Raw genomic sequence first — 15,524 nt, forward strand, 5'->3', positions numbered from 1 at the left:
AACAACAACAATAAAACTAGAAACCCAGAACTCCAGGATAAACAATTAAGAGGATTTGTCTGTTGGTTTGTTGTCCCAATCTGGAAATTTTACCACAGGGCACATTTACAATATTTGCCGCTTTGACTAATCATTCTAAGTAAAGAAAGTTCCATTACGACAAATTCCTGCCTATATGGTCTAACGGGTGATGACGATCACAGTCAGTTTGGTAAATAACAGTCATTTTTAAGTGTGTTTTTCAAAGCTGGCTTACTAAATAGACAGAGTTTTATGGTCTCTTAGAAAATATGCAATTAAGATATAAAATGATAGCTGATCTTTCCAAATAACCAGAGAATATTTGCCAGAGAATATTACTTCATGGTGTTATAAAAGCAATTATCAGAGTGACTTTAGTCAGATCTCCTATAGAACAGAATTTGGCCTCTAAAACCTTAAGTCTAAAATAAAACATTCAAAAAATAGGAAATAAGTAAACTGTTTTTTAATGTGGTCCATAATTCTACAGATCTTTCATCTGTAAATCTGGCAAATATTTAAAATATTATGACTTTTAAAATAACAAGGGTATAATTTTTAAAGAATTCTGTTAAAGAAACGGTTTGCCACACAGGCATACTCATGTGATTCAAGTAAACACTCGTGAGCATTCTTCCAATACATAAGTCAGATGCAAATTTACACAGTCCAGCAGATGAACCCACCAGGGTGCAAAGAGAGTGCTGGTTTATCAATGCTTGAAAGAGGAGTGACTTATACAACTGGTCAATCAGAGATCACTTCAAGAGATCTTCAGTCTATTGACTCAAACACTAATTTGGCCAAAGAAACAGAAGTATGAATTTACAAAATAGCCTTGAAGTTTCTTTGTATGTAGATCAAGAAAAACTGACATAAAAACTACTAAATTTCATTTTTTTGTATCATGGTGGTTTCAACGACAGCAAGTACACAGAATGGTGATTAGATTTTACGACCCAATAACTGGCACCTAAACACTTAAAACTCTTTCACATCTCCACTTCTTATTTTATGATATTCTTTAAAATGGCCTATAAATCATCTCACTTAAAATTAATGTCAAAAATATTTCCTGAAAAATATACAGTTGATGAAATTTCCATATCTTCACAAAAACTGACAATTTTTAAAAATGATCTTTGTATGTTTGTTTAAAAACCAGTTGTCTGATTGTCAATCCAGTTACCTTGTAGTCAGTCCTAAGTAGGAAGACTGAACTATTTTAAAACAAACATTCTGTCCTGGAAGGGATAAACAGCACACTCTCTAAAACATTACTTTTTCTATGTTGATGGTTTAGAAGTTTAAAGGTAAGAATAAATAGGACTGTCTTGAGAGAAAACAGCAATCGCCTTTGAATTATCTATATTACCAGCCTTATTCAATATTTCCCATTAGCAGAGTAAGATTCAAAATAAAATAGCCTTGAATTTTCCATTATTATTTATTATATTCTTATCTTCATGGGAAATGCAAAACTCTAAAAGAGTTAAGGCTTTCAAACATGCAGATTCCTGATTGTCCTCCCAGGCCTACTGAATCAGACTCTGTACGTGGGCCCTGAAAATAGGAATATTAACACTAGACTTGGATGATTCTATTACACAGCAGAGTCTGAGAATCACTATAAAAACCTGGTTCTCAACCTTTCACTTTGATTTCTTTACTTGAGGGATATACCACTCTCCTCTCCCACCATCTGAAATACTCTTCTTTCCATCAAACCGTAACCTCCCTCTTCGGGCAAGTAAGATTAGTCTTTCTCAAACTCCAGAGAGAGCTTTCGCCCCAATGTAAGAACCATTTCATATCCACAATACAGCCTAATTGGTATAGTGCTGGTTAAGTTAGCACTTGATAAATTAAATACATACCAGTAGCCCAATATACTACATTCCCTCAACTACTCCTCCAACAAAGCCATGCAATCCATATTTGTTGAGCACCTGCTAGTTGCCAGGCATTGTGTCAGGCATGGGGGCACATGCAGACAGTGACCATGTATTTGCACACCTCAAAAATCTCTGATCTTCCTCTATGGCTTATTCGTGTATTGCTTTTCTAAGGTATATGTAGATTTACCTCAAAACCTTCATTAATTTAATTGTTGCCATTGTGTAAGGAGAGAAGTTATTTTATCTTCAATTGCCCAATTACTTTTAAGTTAAGACCTCTTGGCAGGTGAGTGGGCAGTAAGTGCCAAATTGTAGCACGGAAAATGAGACTTGGCAGTAAAAATGCAGATAGAATGTTAACAAACCAAGCAATAGCAAGAGCCAATGGGCAAAGGACACCCCCGTATTTTTCCATATAAACAGGGATAGGATAATATAAACCTGTTGCTCTCCTTGTTTAATAAAATATATATTTACAAATAAAAAAGCAAAATTGGAAGCAAGAAATAAACCTGGTATTTGTATCTTTTAATAACTCAAAACCATCTTTTTAAATTCTTCTTTCAACTTTCTGTTTCAAAGCATATTTTATGTCATCCAAAAATGTAAACTGATTTTGGAAAAACTGGATAATATAAGGATATAAACAAAGAGTGGCTGTGTAAAGGTGAGTCAAATTGATATACAAGAATTTATATGCTTTTTAAATCTAGTTCTCTATTTTGCATATTATTTCTATATTATAGTTAATGGTGTATAAGTAAAAGTAAATAATGCTTTTTTTCAAATAATCTATAGCTAGAATTATGACTAATAATCTATTAAATGTATTTTAAAACCTTTTGAAAAAATACCAATACAAAAAAGAAAATACCAATATTCTCATATATTTGTGTATATTTATAAGATCATGGAAAAGGCATGAAAAATATACACTGGTTTCCATTGGTGTGTAGAGGTGTGTGCTTTTTTTAAAAAAAAGCATAAAACCAAAAATACTCATGGTCTGCTAAGTGACAATATAGATTATAAATTCTCTCTACAAAATAAAATTATAAGTTCAATGTGTAAAATATGAATAAACAAAGAACTAGAAGGGAATATAGGCAAATTAAAACACAGTTTTAATGAAGCTATTGGGATGGGACAAGCTTTGCCTTTGATGTTTGCTGATATTTTAAAACTGGTTTTGTCACAATGTACCATCAAACATAAATGAAATGGTAAATGAGCACAAAATCTATTTCTCAATGAAAAAATCTTTTCTCTAGTTGTTTGGAGACAAAGGCACAAAACCACTCTTTATACCTGTGGTTCTAAATTGGGGACAATTTTGCTTCCCAGGGCACATTTGTCCATTTCTGGGGACATTTTTGGCTTTCATAATTCTGGGGGTACCTCTGGCATCTAGTAGGCAGAGGCCAGAATGCTGTTAAACACCTTACAATGAACATGACAGCCCCTCCACAAACAAAGAATTATCTGTCCCCAAATGCCAATTATGAAAAGGTTATGAAACCTTGCCTTAGACTGTTCACAAAACAAGTCAGTGCCCACCCCTAAAATTAAGGCCCTCTCCTCAATGTTAAGAGAAACACTTTCTCTGATTTACATTCTTAGATATCCTATGACCATTTAATCACTTGGAGGGAGTGGGGAAGCACATGTGATGCACTTCTAAAATATAAAACTTGAGATACTTCCCTCACCTGCCTTCTCTTGCAGAGTAAACCCATAGTCAGATCTGTATTTCATGCCACATTCAGGTGAGACCACTGTTCAAGGTACCATAAAGCAATAGCAAAAGTTTGCCCTAAGAGTTAACCAAGAGAAACAGAATTTATATACTGTCACTATCAAGTGGCATAGTTGTTTTCAAACAGATGAATACGTCTTCTAGAGATACAATCTTTATAGTGAGGCTCATTTATATTGTGTGGAATGGAGGAAGGAAAGATCTGTGAGGAGAAGAAAAGACTCAATTGCCTTTAAGAGAATTATTTGCAGGAGCAATTTATCAGAAATCAAACAGAAATCAAGAAAAAGTTCAATTGAAAATGAATTCTTCGTGAAAGAAGAAAAAGAAAAGAGTGTAGTCTTGTCACATAGTGTCCACCAAAAACCTAAAATCACCGAGAATTTACAGTACTTAAACATATAGCAGCCAACATTTAGTGACAATTAGTGGCCTTAATGGTTATCTGAGATTCTGCAGCAGCAATAAGATAATTATTAAACAGGTTAAATAGCACTCATTCATAATGAAAAAAAAAATAACATAAGCAACATCCTTGACTCTTCAAGATCTTACATAAATTTTCCTTTATTTCTTACTTTAAATAGAGCTCAACAGATATAATATGTGAGCTTCTCAAGAATGAAGACTGTATCTTATATTTAATACGCACTGATTAAAAGGTCTACTTGAAAAAAAATCATCATAATGAAATTAAGGTATTTTTTCCAAGGTAAAGAGGAAGAAGACTAAAAGTAACATCTTTTGATTAGTTTATCTGGCAAAAAAAAAAAAAACCAAAAAAAAAGCAAAAAACAATAAAAACAAACAACTACAACAAAATGAGGTCCTCAAGGAATGGAAGTTATTTTTTTTTTTGAAATGAGGCCTTTCTATATTTAAAATTGCAGTAATGCAGGATAATGCAGGCTATGATTGAGGAATGTGAAGTCAGTCAGTTGCTAACTGTACGACCTTGAGCAAGTCATTTAATCTCTCTGGGCCTCAGATCCCTCTTTTGTAAATAGGTTTACAGGAGTATTAGATGAGATAAGGCATATCAACATGATACCTGCACAAGTTATGGACTCAATAAGCTGCAGCTATAATTATTTTATTAATGTTATGATAATGGTGGGAAAAGTGAGGTACTCTATAAGAGAAGAGGAGGAAAGAGAAGGAGAAGGAGGAGAAGGAAAAGGGGAGAACAGAAAACCTTGCTAAAATTGGGTAGGGGAGCTTCTAAGCACAATTTATGTAGAGTTAAGCCTGCCTGTGGTCAGTGAGTGTTCACCACCCTCTTCATCATGCTTCATGCTTTCTGGATATCCTTCATGTATCTTAAGTAACCTCACATACCCATTCTCTACAGCAGCTAATTTTAAGCTCCTCTAATCTCAGTAGAAAGTGTCTCCATGTCCCAAAATACAGAGGTCAGCAAGCCTTTAGCTTCCTGTCCGCCACTCTACCCCACTTCGCACTTTGTATCTGCAACCTATGCCCTTCTAAAGAATATACCTCTTCCAAATCATGTGACTCCATTCTGCCATTGCCCTCTCCCCACTTTGCTTCAGATGCAAACTTTTCAAAAGTGTAGTTTCAACCACAAAAACTCCTCTTGCTACATTTACATATGAGTGCCTGTTACTATATCTGGGAGACAAGTCTCAGAACTTATTTCAATTGATCATTGTGGCATCTGACACGAAAAAAAAATTCTGAGATGTTCTAAATTAAATTACAGTGGGCAGGATAGTGAGAGAGACACAGAGCAGATAGCCTGTTAATAGCAGGGGCAGCTGACAAAAGACTGTTCACATTCCCGAATGTGTGTTTGAGCTTCGACTCAACATCCAGGCGCCTTCCAGCTGACCACTAGATGCATGACCACACATGCATGAACTTTCAGGACTGTTTCCTGCAACCAACCAAGGGTCGTGATTATTGGTTCCTTACAGACTGTGCTCCTATCATAGAACTGACAATGCTTCACCTTATCCGAACCCCTCCTTTATTTGCAGCCAATGTAAATTCTTTGAAAACTGAAACCTTTCCTCTCCAAGATCCAAGGCATAAGAGCGCTCCTCAACTTCAGGACAGCGGACGTGTTGCTGCCTTTTCCATCTAGGGATGTTCCTGGTCGTTCAGACTTCATGCCCCAGGACCGGGTTCTTTACAGCCCAATATAAAAGAGCTTTGAACTGTGGAAATTACATTTTGTTGTTGTTTACATGGTACAGCTGGCCATTTTCTTCTTTTTTAAACTCCCTTGTTCCTCAGCTCTGAAGACATTATTTGCAGGTTCTTCTACTAACTCTCTGAGTGCTTCTTAGCCACTTATTAATCTCCTTAGTGGGCTCCTTTTCAATGATCCACCACTTCAATTACAGTGCTCACCAGGTCTCCCTTTTCAGGTGTCTTCTCACTTTCTCTTTTTAATTGTATCCATTCATAGTTATAAGTAGCACCTCTTATACGCTGACATGTCCAAGTTCATCTCTCTAGTCATGACTCTTTACTTAGCTCTAGACATACATTTTCCGATCACCTCCTGGTTATCTCCATTTGGAAATTCCATGTAAGCAGAAAAGTCAACAGTTCCCAGGCTGAACTCAGTGTCTGCCCACACGCCTCATCCCCACCTCTCCCTTCCCAACTTGGCTGTTCTTTCTCCGTTCTATGTATCAATAAACGATGCCATGTAAAACCTGGAATTCACAAAGTCCTGTCACTTCTACCTTGCAAATGTCCTGCCTGATTTTATATCTTCTCCTTTACATCCCTGTCTTAGTCATCAATCCTTCCTGGATTTTTCCAGTGCGTTTTCATCTTATTTCCCAACCTTAGGTCTTGTCCCACTTCCATCTACGCGCCACACTTCAAAAGCATCTTCATGAAGTATGACTCTGTTCTCGCAATTCTCCTATTGGCACCCTTTCATGGGTCCCTATTAGCCTTTGGAACAAAATTTAAACTCTTCAGCAAGCCACAAAATATTGTCCATATAGTATAGTCTAGTGAATAATAACAAATTACTACCATAAAAACAAATACTTCACCCAATATTCATGGCATTCACCAGGAGTCAAACTATATATAGTAAATAGTCAAAACCACATGGGGAGAGATACAATGACCTTAGTACTCACTTGGGTGTTCAGAAAAAGTTTTAGAGAAAAGATAAGAATTGCACTAAGTATAAGAATAGTAGAAGTCTATAGTAGAATAAAGAATAGTGAATACCTGTACATTACGTCTCCTGAGGTTTGGGGACAAGCTGGTCTCGTCTACTGCTCTGTTCCTGATGCCTAACGCATGGCTGGATCATAGCAGCCACTAAATATGTATTTGTGCTGAATTGAATTTTAAACTTTGCAGCTGGTGGTACAAGAAAACATCTGTTTATTTTTATTTTTATTTTTTTAAGGCAGTGCTTCTCTCCATTCACCATTCCATAAAAAGGTAATTTGTGTATGTGTTTACTAGAACTCTTTCCTCAAAAGTGAAATATTGCTTTACTCTTTGGTTGGCAAGTGTGTTGTTTCAATATGGAGAAGAATCTGCTTTAAATGAAGAGAAAGCTATTTCAGTCCATAATCCTCACAGCCAATTTTGGATCTTAAAATGCACTTTTCATCAAGAATCTTAACAAAAAGATTCCTGCCAATTTAACCAAGACGTCTAAAAATATTTCATTCTAAAGTCAAGCTTTCTGCTCAGGAGCATTTTAATTGAGATCACTTTCTTCCTAAGATCTTCCATCGGGCCTACAGTCACCTGAGTCACATGGCTGAGTAGCATACCATCACCACCCTCCTACGTAAGAACTCACAACTGCATGCCATTTAGGAATTCTGCATTTTTCTTAGTCTGTGCTGGATTTCTAAATTTTCGATAACTTCTTTGTACCCATCAGAGCTGTTACAACAAACCAAACCAGATACACATGTAACTTTGAGCTGGAAATCAACATGTCCCCTCTCATTTGAAACATAAGGAAACTGAGGCCTACTAATGTAAATTACTGACCCAACCACGCTGAGGGTAGCAGCTGGAGTGGACATTCATTCTATTGAGTGAGAGCCTGGTATTCAGTCTTCTATATAAGCTATGATCAGAGAATACTAATATGTATGACATATAACATTTTATTAATTCTGGGGGTCACCTGAGATAGGTGAAAATGGGATTATTATTCCCCTTTAACAGGTGAGTCATGCTCTTGGGATGACTGAGCAGGAAAAGCAGAACTAGCATCCAAGACTCATGACTCAGTTCGGGGTTTTTCTAGGATCACCACACTGACACAGGCCTTTCTCTTTTGGTACAAATGAGTCAATGATTATTTAAATGGTCTAGTGCCTACCACTCTTCAAAGGGAGATTTGCTATAATAAAAGAAAGTTACAATTACCAGAGATTGCAGGCCACAATAGATAATAAGGTAGAAATGTGCTTTAATCAATTTTGAGATTTCATTAATAATCAATTAACCATCTTTCAGAAGTAAATCTAATCAAAAGATTTTAATCCCTTTAGACCTTTATACAGGGGGAAATATGCCACAAATATTTTATTTAGACATCGATGACGGAATTTCCCATCTGTGGCTTCAAATCAAATAAACATATCTAATTAAAATGCCATACATCACAGAATTTTCCTTTGAAAGATTAATTTGAGGTCACTACGATTGCTAGCTGAAATATGTGTTTATTTTACAACAAGTAAAAATGTGTCTGGACAAGTCCACATGTGTTAGCACTGGGCTTAGAAAGGAAACTGGCATGGGATTTTTAACATTTGGCCCTAATCATTAATGCTGCACTACTGTCCTATTTACAACCTGACATTTGTTTTTACACTTTCTACATCCCATGATTTTTCAGCAACAGTAAATAACTTTAAGAGATGACACCTCGCCTTAGCTGGGTCTATATTTTGACTAGCACTGTGTCCAATTCAGATACCTCCCCAAAATACTGCATGTAGGTAAAAAAAAAACAAAGAACAAAACTTAAGAAGGAAAAAGTAAAACACAACCCTCTACTACTCTAAACAATTTGGAATATAATATGTCTAAGTTATTAACTAATCCATTGCAGCAACTTCTAATCATCTCAGCATTGTCTCTTTAGATTCTAAATATTTCTTAATTTTTCTATAAAATCCCATCTTTGTGACACTCTAAGGGAGAAGGTGGTAAAATAAAATTTGGGAGGAGAAAAGAGCATAAATAAATAAAAATGCAAGAGGAGAGTTTTGTAAACTCAATCACATATGGAATCCATGTATCACTTTATTTTTAGCAACAAAATGTATATTCAAGTGTCTGGGACTTAGGATGTACCCATAGTAAGACATTTCCAATTTTTTAAAGGTAAAACTCAAATAACTGATGAAAGACTTCTAAAATCCCACAAAAGCGAGTATTTGTATATCTGAGAAATTAAATAGTGTCACAAGAAAGAAATATTCTCTACCCACACAAGGGATTTTCAAAATGTATGAGAAATCTGTGGTCCTGAATCAGCCAATATTGTCTTTAATCTGTGTTTATATCCTATATGGTAAAAACCTGCCCAATAACTGGAAGAGAAGTTAGATGTCATAAAACATTACTGAAATGTTGACTACCACCTCCAGCAGTCACACAATGTCTCATAATCTTGTGATACCTCAGGATTATCACCTATCTTTGGACAGTGTACAGGGGGATGAAGCTGGTTATTTGAGCTTCCTCTTTACTTAAATTCTGGGATTATAAAAGTCTGTGGAATGTTGAGAGCATGTGCACTATAGAGTACTCTGGCTCCCTCACGTTAATAAGTGTCCAAACTTCTAAGTCCTGCAGTCCGGCTTAGAAGTGTTTTGCATTAAACGTTACTCACTAGACCCTCTTCTTTAACAGTGCACTGCATTTCTAGGCAGAGCCATGCTGCAACACAGCCTTCTGGGAAATGTGCTGTGTGCGATCCAAGTTAACACTAGAAACTTACACTCAAATGTGGGCCTTCTAGAGGAACTTTTCCAACGGGGAAAACTTCAGAAACACACAATAGAAAAGTCACTGGAGAAATGGCCCAAGTAGGGGTGGGTATCTAGGACACTTATCTTTGTCTTGTATGTCTGCAGTGCCCAAGCATGGGCAGCAGGGGGCGCACCTGCAATGAAGCAAACCCCGGAAAAGTGTTTGCCAGCGGGAACACGGAGGCTTTTTCTCTTAGCCCTTGCCCCAAGTCCAAAGCAGTAGACACTAAGGAGTGCTCCCATCCATAAATTGTACAAGCTTAGGATACGTGGTGAATAACACTGCAGAAGTGACCAGAGATGGCACAAGAATCTGAGCATGTCTTTTGAAAACATGGGTGGCCGATTTTTATTTTATTTTGGTGGTCAGGAGTTTAAAGGAGCTGGTGGGCAACTGGGGGAGACCTGCCATCAGCTGTAAAGAGGCCGTTTCTGAGAGCAACAAGTGGACATGAGTATCACCAGATAATTTATTCAGGCTTCTCGCTACAGTTTAGTTTGTAGGTTACATTCTGTTAAATGTCAACTCAAAACCCTCCTCTCTTCTTCTGACCCCCAACCCAAATCCAAAATATCACTTGATGAACCAGATTTCCCACTGAACTTTAAGAAATGTGGCTTCTACAAGAGGTGTCTTGCATGTGGCTGTATTTTGCATGTGAATGTGTGAGGCATTTTACTTGCTTTAAGCCAAGTCCCAAGTATTTCAACCCAGTTGGAAAAATCCTTAGGGACCACAAAGAGCTGCCTCTGAAATCACAAACACAGTGGGTTCCAAAGCAAAATCCCCTGCCCTTTCTGTCACTCCATACACGTACTCACGCATACCACACCCCTACCAGCTGGCTCCTTTCTCCTTTCTATCCCCAAGTAAAGGTTTGTGGAGATCCAGCCATAAATCTCAGTACTCACCATATTGACTTCAGAAACCATATCGATGCTAGCAATGTCAATATTCATTCCCACGGCCACGGGGGGACCTGCAAACCAAGATGGTCAGCCACGTGATTTCTCAGAACTTCATTCATTCTTAGCAAGAGTTGTCCCCGGACATGGACACTCTGCCCCGAGTTCCTCCCCACTGCTCACCCTTAAATTCTTCAAGTCCTTACTCCTTTTTTAAAAGGGAGGTGGGGGGAACAGGCACTCCTCTAGGAAATGCTCTATTGAACATGCACACATATGCCCTGATTGATGAGGGATTCCAGCTCTGTCTACGTATGTAGATGTCTCAGCATGAGAACACCCAACTTACAAAAAAGCACAGGAACCGTTTCAGGCCCAAGGGAATTGCATATATTGTGTTGAAACCCCCCTCCTCTTCATTCCACTCTCCCACTCCATCCCCTGCTTCTTTACGCAGTTTTTAACTCTTTGAGCTCCATAAGACTCTGAAGCAAAATTAAATGGGTATATCAAAGTATCTCAGACTGCATCAAGAGAGGTCTCTGACCCTCCCCCGCCCCAAGCCTCTCTACCCCCCAAGCCCCTCAGCATGCCCTCCCCATGCCCCATGCAGGGAAGCTTCCAGGACTGGATAATATCCAGAGACAAGCCACTTCAAACCACAGCCAAAACTCTTCTAAAGTAGGCAGGCACAGGGGGTTAATGCCACTTCTCAACTAATTGTCTGCACATCTTGTCCTCAAAAATGTTCATGACTGCCTTCATTAAGCCAGGTTCTCTGGACACACTATGCACTAAACTTAAGAGATCTGTATCTGAATGAGGCAAAGACAATGAAGCAAAGGATTTATATCAGTGAAGCCGAAGGACAGCAATCACCAATACACACTAGGAGGGTCTCACCGAAAGACCATCTAAGTGCTGGATAGTAACAAATCAGCTTAAGTTTGGATCAGTTTCTCAATATGGTAACACAGAGACACATTCAATATACCACATACACCACGATGAGGAAGAAGGAAGAGACAGCGAGCACAAAGCTTAAAAGACAGCTTAGGCTATAGCTGGGCTGTTTCTTATTTCCAAGGCAACCCCATTACCTCCAAAATCTGGTCTCAGACGAATGTCATAGCCTTTCAGGAGTCTATCCACCGTCTCTTTAACCAGTGACATATTACTAGGGTCATTGACACTAAAGAAAAAGACAATACAGAGGCATTAATAAGACAGCAGGCACAGCGTCTTCAGCATCTATCTGATCCTCACTACAGATCCCGGCTCACAGAGGTATGCAGACAGAGCCCTTCAAAGTGAGAAAGGAAAAAGAAACGCTGGGCACACTTACCTCTGCGCACAGACAGCGGCGATTATTAAAGGGAATGACCAAATCCCAAAGTAGCCCTTTTTCCGGACTCTCCACATCCCTTTAGTTTTTGATGGGATTGAGGGTTTCACTGAAGAGAAGAGATCCAACTTAGTCTGCCCAGTGCAGTAATTCTAATGTGAGGCGCATGCGCACGGCGTACCAAAACATCAAAGGGGCAGCAGTGGCTGCCTGGGACCAAGCAGATTTTCTTGCTAAGAAAAAAAATTAAAGGGGAAAAAGGAAAAACATATATATGTATAACATATACATATTTAAATACTATATAAAAGTCACCCCACAGGAGGACCCAGAATAAAAATCTCTGTTGTCCTTTCGTTAAGACAAAAACAGCTAGAGTGGCTGTTAAGTTTTGGTAGTTGCAGGAGGCAGTTTTGCACCTCGCGGGTTGTAGGGTGTGTGTGTGTGTGTGTGTCTGTGTGTGTGTGTGTGTGTGTGTGTGTGGTGTGTGTGTGTGTGTGTATGTGCGCGCGCGCGCGTGCGTGCCACACACACACACACACACACACACACAAATTTAAGGGATAGCAGGTGTGGAGTGCAAGCGTAAAATGGGTGCCTGGGAGACCACTTCTGGTCTCAGCAAGCAGACAGGGAGAGGAGTTTGAACTTTATTTCTTCGGCGAATAGTGCCCTGTCTAGGACGAGATGGATGCTGGAGGTGGGGGTTGTGTGGCTGGGGGAGGGGAGGAGATGGTGGGAGCAGAAGTCGTAGGGGAAGGGACAAAATAAACCAATGGGAAGAACGCTGAGCAATCCGCTGGATTTGGGGCTGAGGGGTGGGGGGAAGACGATGTAGAATAAAAAAGACCCTGATAAATTTTAAAAAGGAAGCCAGAAAAATTAGAGAAAAATAAAACGCTGCTCAGTCTTTTCTAGGAGTCAAGGAGCAGGCTTTTCTTCACTACTCACGAGTGATTTTTTTCTCCTGCTCCTCGCACCTTGCCCCGTTCCCAGAGAAGAAAACCTCGGGGTCCCGGTTTCTTACCGTGTGACGTGCCTGACCCGCTAGTCCAAATTATTTATAGCAGGAGGGGGGCGGGGAGGGGGCGATGGGAGCAGAAAGGCAACGCTATCTCTCCAGGTTTTGGTCTGATTTTGCAGTGGGAAATTATTAGTAGGGATGGTGGGGTTTGGATGGTGGGGGTGGTGAGACGTGGGGGCGAATGAGGGATGCGGGAGGCAAGCGCCCTAGCGTGGGTGCCGGGGGCGACACCGTGAAGGGAGGGCAGGTGCCGACCGGGGCTCTCCTGGCGGCCCCCACGCCCCCTCAGAGCACGCGCACACGCGCGCGCACGTGCAGGCACACTCCCCCAGCCCCGCCGCCTGCCCCTCCTTACCTCTCCCGCCTGTGCTCGCCGCCCACTCCTGCCGCGTGCGTGCCGAGCTGGCGCCTCCGGCCCTTGTCCCAGCCGGGAGGGCGGGTGGCGGAGAGGCACACTCGGTTGTTCAGGGGTTGTGCATCGGGACTCGGAAAGCCAGAGCAGTCCCTGGAAGGCAGGCAAAATGAGGGAGGGGCCCCAGGGCCGCCCGGGGCACTGCGCTCTCCCGCGGTCGCCGCGCCACCCCTTCCTCTCTCCTTTTCCCGGGGCGCAGCGACTCGCACACCCAGAGGCTGCCTCTTCCCTCCCGCCCGAGGCTGGATCGCGCTCGCTGTGGCCAACGGACCCAGAGGAGACAGCGAGCGCGCCAGGGGGCTGGAGAGGGATGGAGATGTCCAAGGAAGTCTTTCCGTACGTAGCCTGAGAGAGAGAGAGAGACGTGCCGCGGGTGCCCGGCGGCGCCAGCGGGTTCGGGGCATCAGAGCAGTCTGACGGAGCCGGGGCGACGAAGGGCTCTCCCCGCACTCCCGAGTTAATCTTGGCACCAGGGAGCAGGGGGTGTAGGGCAGGTGCTCCCGCCACCCCTCCCCCACTCCTCGAAAATAACTGCGAGTCAGAGCTCAAACCTACATTCTGACCCCAAAACTTCTCACTCCTCGTACTAATTATCCTTACCATTAACTGAACGCCTACTACGTGCTAGGTGTGCTTCGTTAATTAATTCTTATAGCAATCCTAGTTTAGACATCACTTTAGTTTCCCCACACTATGGATTTAGAAACTACAGCGCTGAAGCTAAGGAACTTGCCCAAGGTCACCCAGGTGCTAAAATTGGAACTAGGACTGGGCTCCAAAGCCAGTGTCCCTAACCATTAGACTAGACTGCCTTGACTCCCAGGTGCTGGACCTTGCCGGCTGCTGGCTGGTGTAGCTAGGCGCCCAGCCCGTGTCTGGGAGGGGGCTCCTGTCGCCGGGATAGGCGGTCGTGAGTCGGGGTCTCTCGGCAGGCTTGTGGTCTCCACAGCACCTGAGACTCCTCCGGGTCCAGGTCCGACCTACACTCTCGACCCATTTACCTCTTGACAGCCTCCCCCGGCTAGGTCTTTCTGGGGCGGCTTGGGGTAATAACTGTAAGGGAAGTGTGAAGGCGGGAGGGCTGCGGTGAGGGAAGCCCACAGCTCCCCTGGGGTAGAAGGCGAGCAGGGAGAGCCTTCTGCCTGCACCAAGTAAGGGGTTTTCTGGGTTAGAGAGTGGTAAGACAGTACAGTAAATAATGCGGAACTCCATTCTGGCGTTCTACAGGGCGGCGAGGCTCCTAGGAGTCAGTCCCAAGACAGAGGACACACACACACACACACACACACACACACACACACACACGGGAGAGAGAGAGGGAGAGAGAGAGAATGGGCAACTCTCCTATTTGTAATTATTTGGCTTAAGAGTTACAGGAATCAAAACATATATCTATGGCCAAGGAAAGTTGCCTTTTTCTTTTTACTCATACACAATGGAACCTTTTACACAAGTAACTATTGCAGGGAAAACTAGTTTAGGTTGTTAACATTATACCCCAGAGAGCCAACTGGTGAAGCCCTAGAAATCTTCTCTGCCTCTGGAAAGCACCTCAAGACAGGGTTTTCCTTCTGACCCTTAGTCATATAGGCTGCACTTTCTGCACTGCCTGCAGCTAGCTCCTACTTAGGCTCCCTTCAGTTTAGGCTGAAAGAACAAAATTCAGTAAACAGAACCAAACCACAGATACTGCCATCCGCTGAAAATAATAATGATGATGGCCCAGTGAACAGTTAAACAAGTATTTACTGAAGGTCTACTGTATACAGAAAATTATGGAAGAGGAAGGCAAATAGTTATAAAAGTAACTCACATCCCAGCAAGTCTAACAGTAGCACAATGCAAACTGTAAATTTCAAAGGAATTAGAGGCCAACCTTTGGGTTCAAATTTCAGTTTAAATACTTAGTAACTGTCACTTGGGCAGGCCATTTAACCTCTCTAAACATTAATTTCCTCTTCAGGAAAAATGAAAATAATAATAATAATCCATTCTCCATTTGATTGTTATAGGATGACATACATATATGTGGAACATTTGGCATGTAATTAATAATTAGCAATTTTTTAATGAATAAGGTATAATGAATGGAAAGAAAAGCAAACAGGTTGATACCATTAACCTATAAAGAATGAGTGGACATAAATTTGGTGC

At 41.1% G+C, this 15,524-nt stretch overlaps 1 protein-coding gene across 3 annotated transcripts in view; it reads right to left on the reverse strand.

The window, feature by feature from the left end:
* The window catches only part of GABRB2 (gamma-aminobutyric acid type A receptor beta2 subunit), a 203,893-nt gene extending 190,327 nt beyond the window's left edge, over positions 1–13,566 (reverse strand). For 2 of the 3 annotated variants that reach the window (XM_006906484.1, XM_006906482.1), the window contains exons 1-3: positions 11,935–12,011; positions 11,690–11,781; positions 10,596–10,663 (exon numbers count right to left, since the gene is read on the reverse strand). In XM_006906484.1, coding sequence (XP_006906546.1) covers positions 10,596–10,663; positions 11,690–11,781; positions 11,935–12,011 — 237 coding nt within the window. Of the gene's footprint in view, positions 1–10,595; positions 10,664–11,689; positions 11,782–11,934; positions 12,164–13,500 lie in introns of those variants that run through there. The other variant, XM_006906483.1, reaches the window with a different exon arrangement.
* Positions 13,567–15,524: the final 1,958 nt, after the last annotated feature.

This window comes from Pteropus alecto, unplaced genomic scaffold, assembly GCF_000325575.1.
Source record: "Pteropus alecto unplaced genomic scaffold, ASM32557v1 scaffold40, whole genome shotgun sequence".
Classification (NCBI taxonomy): Eukaryota; Metazoa; Chordata; class Mammalia; order Chiroptera; family Pteropodidae; genus Pteropus; species Pteropus alecto.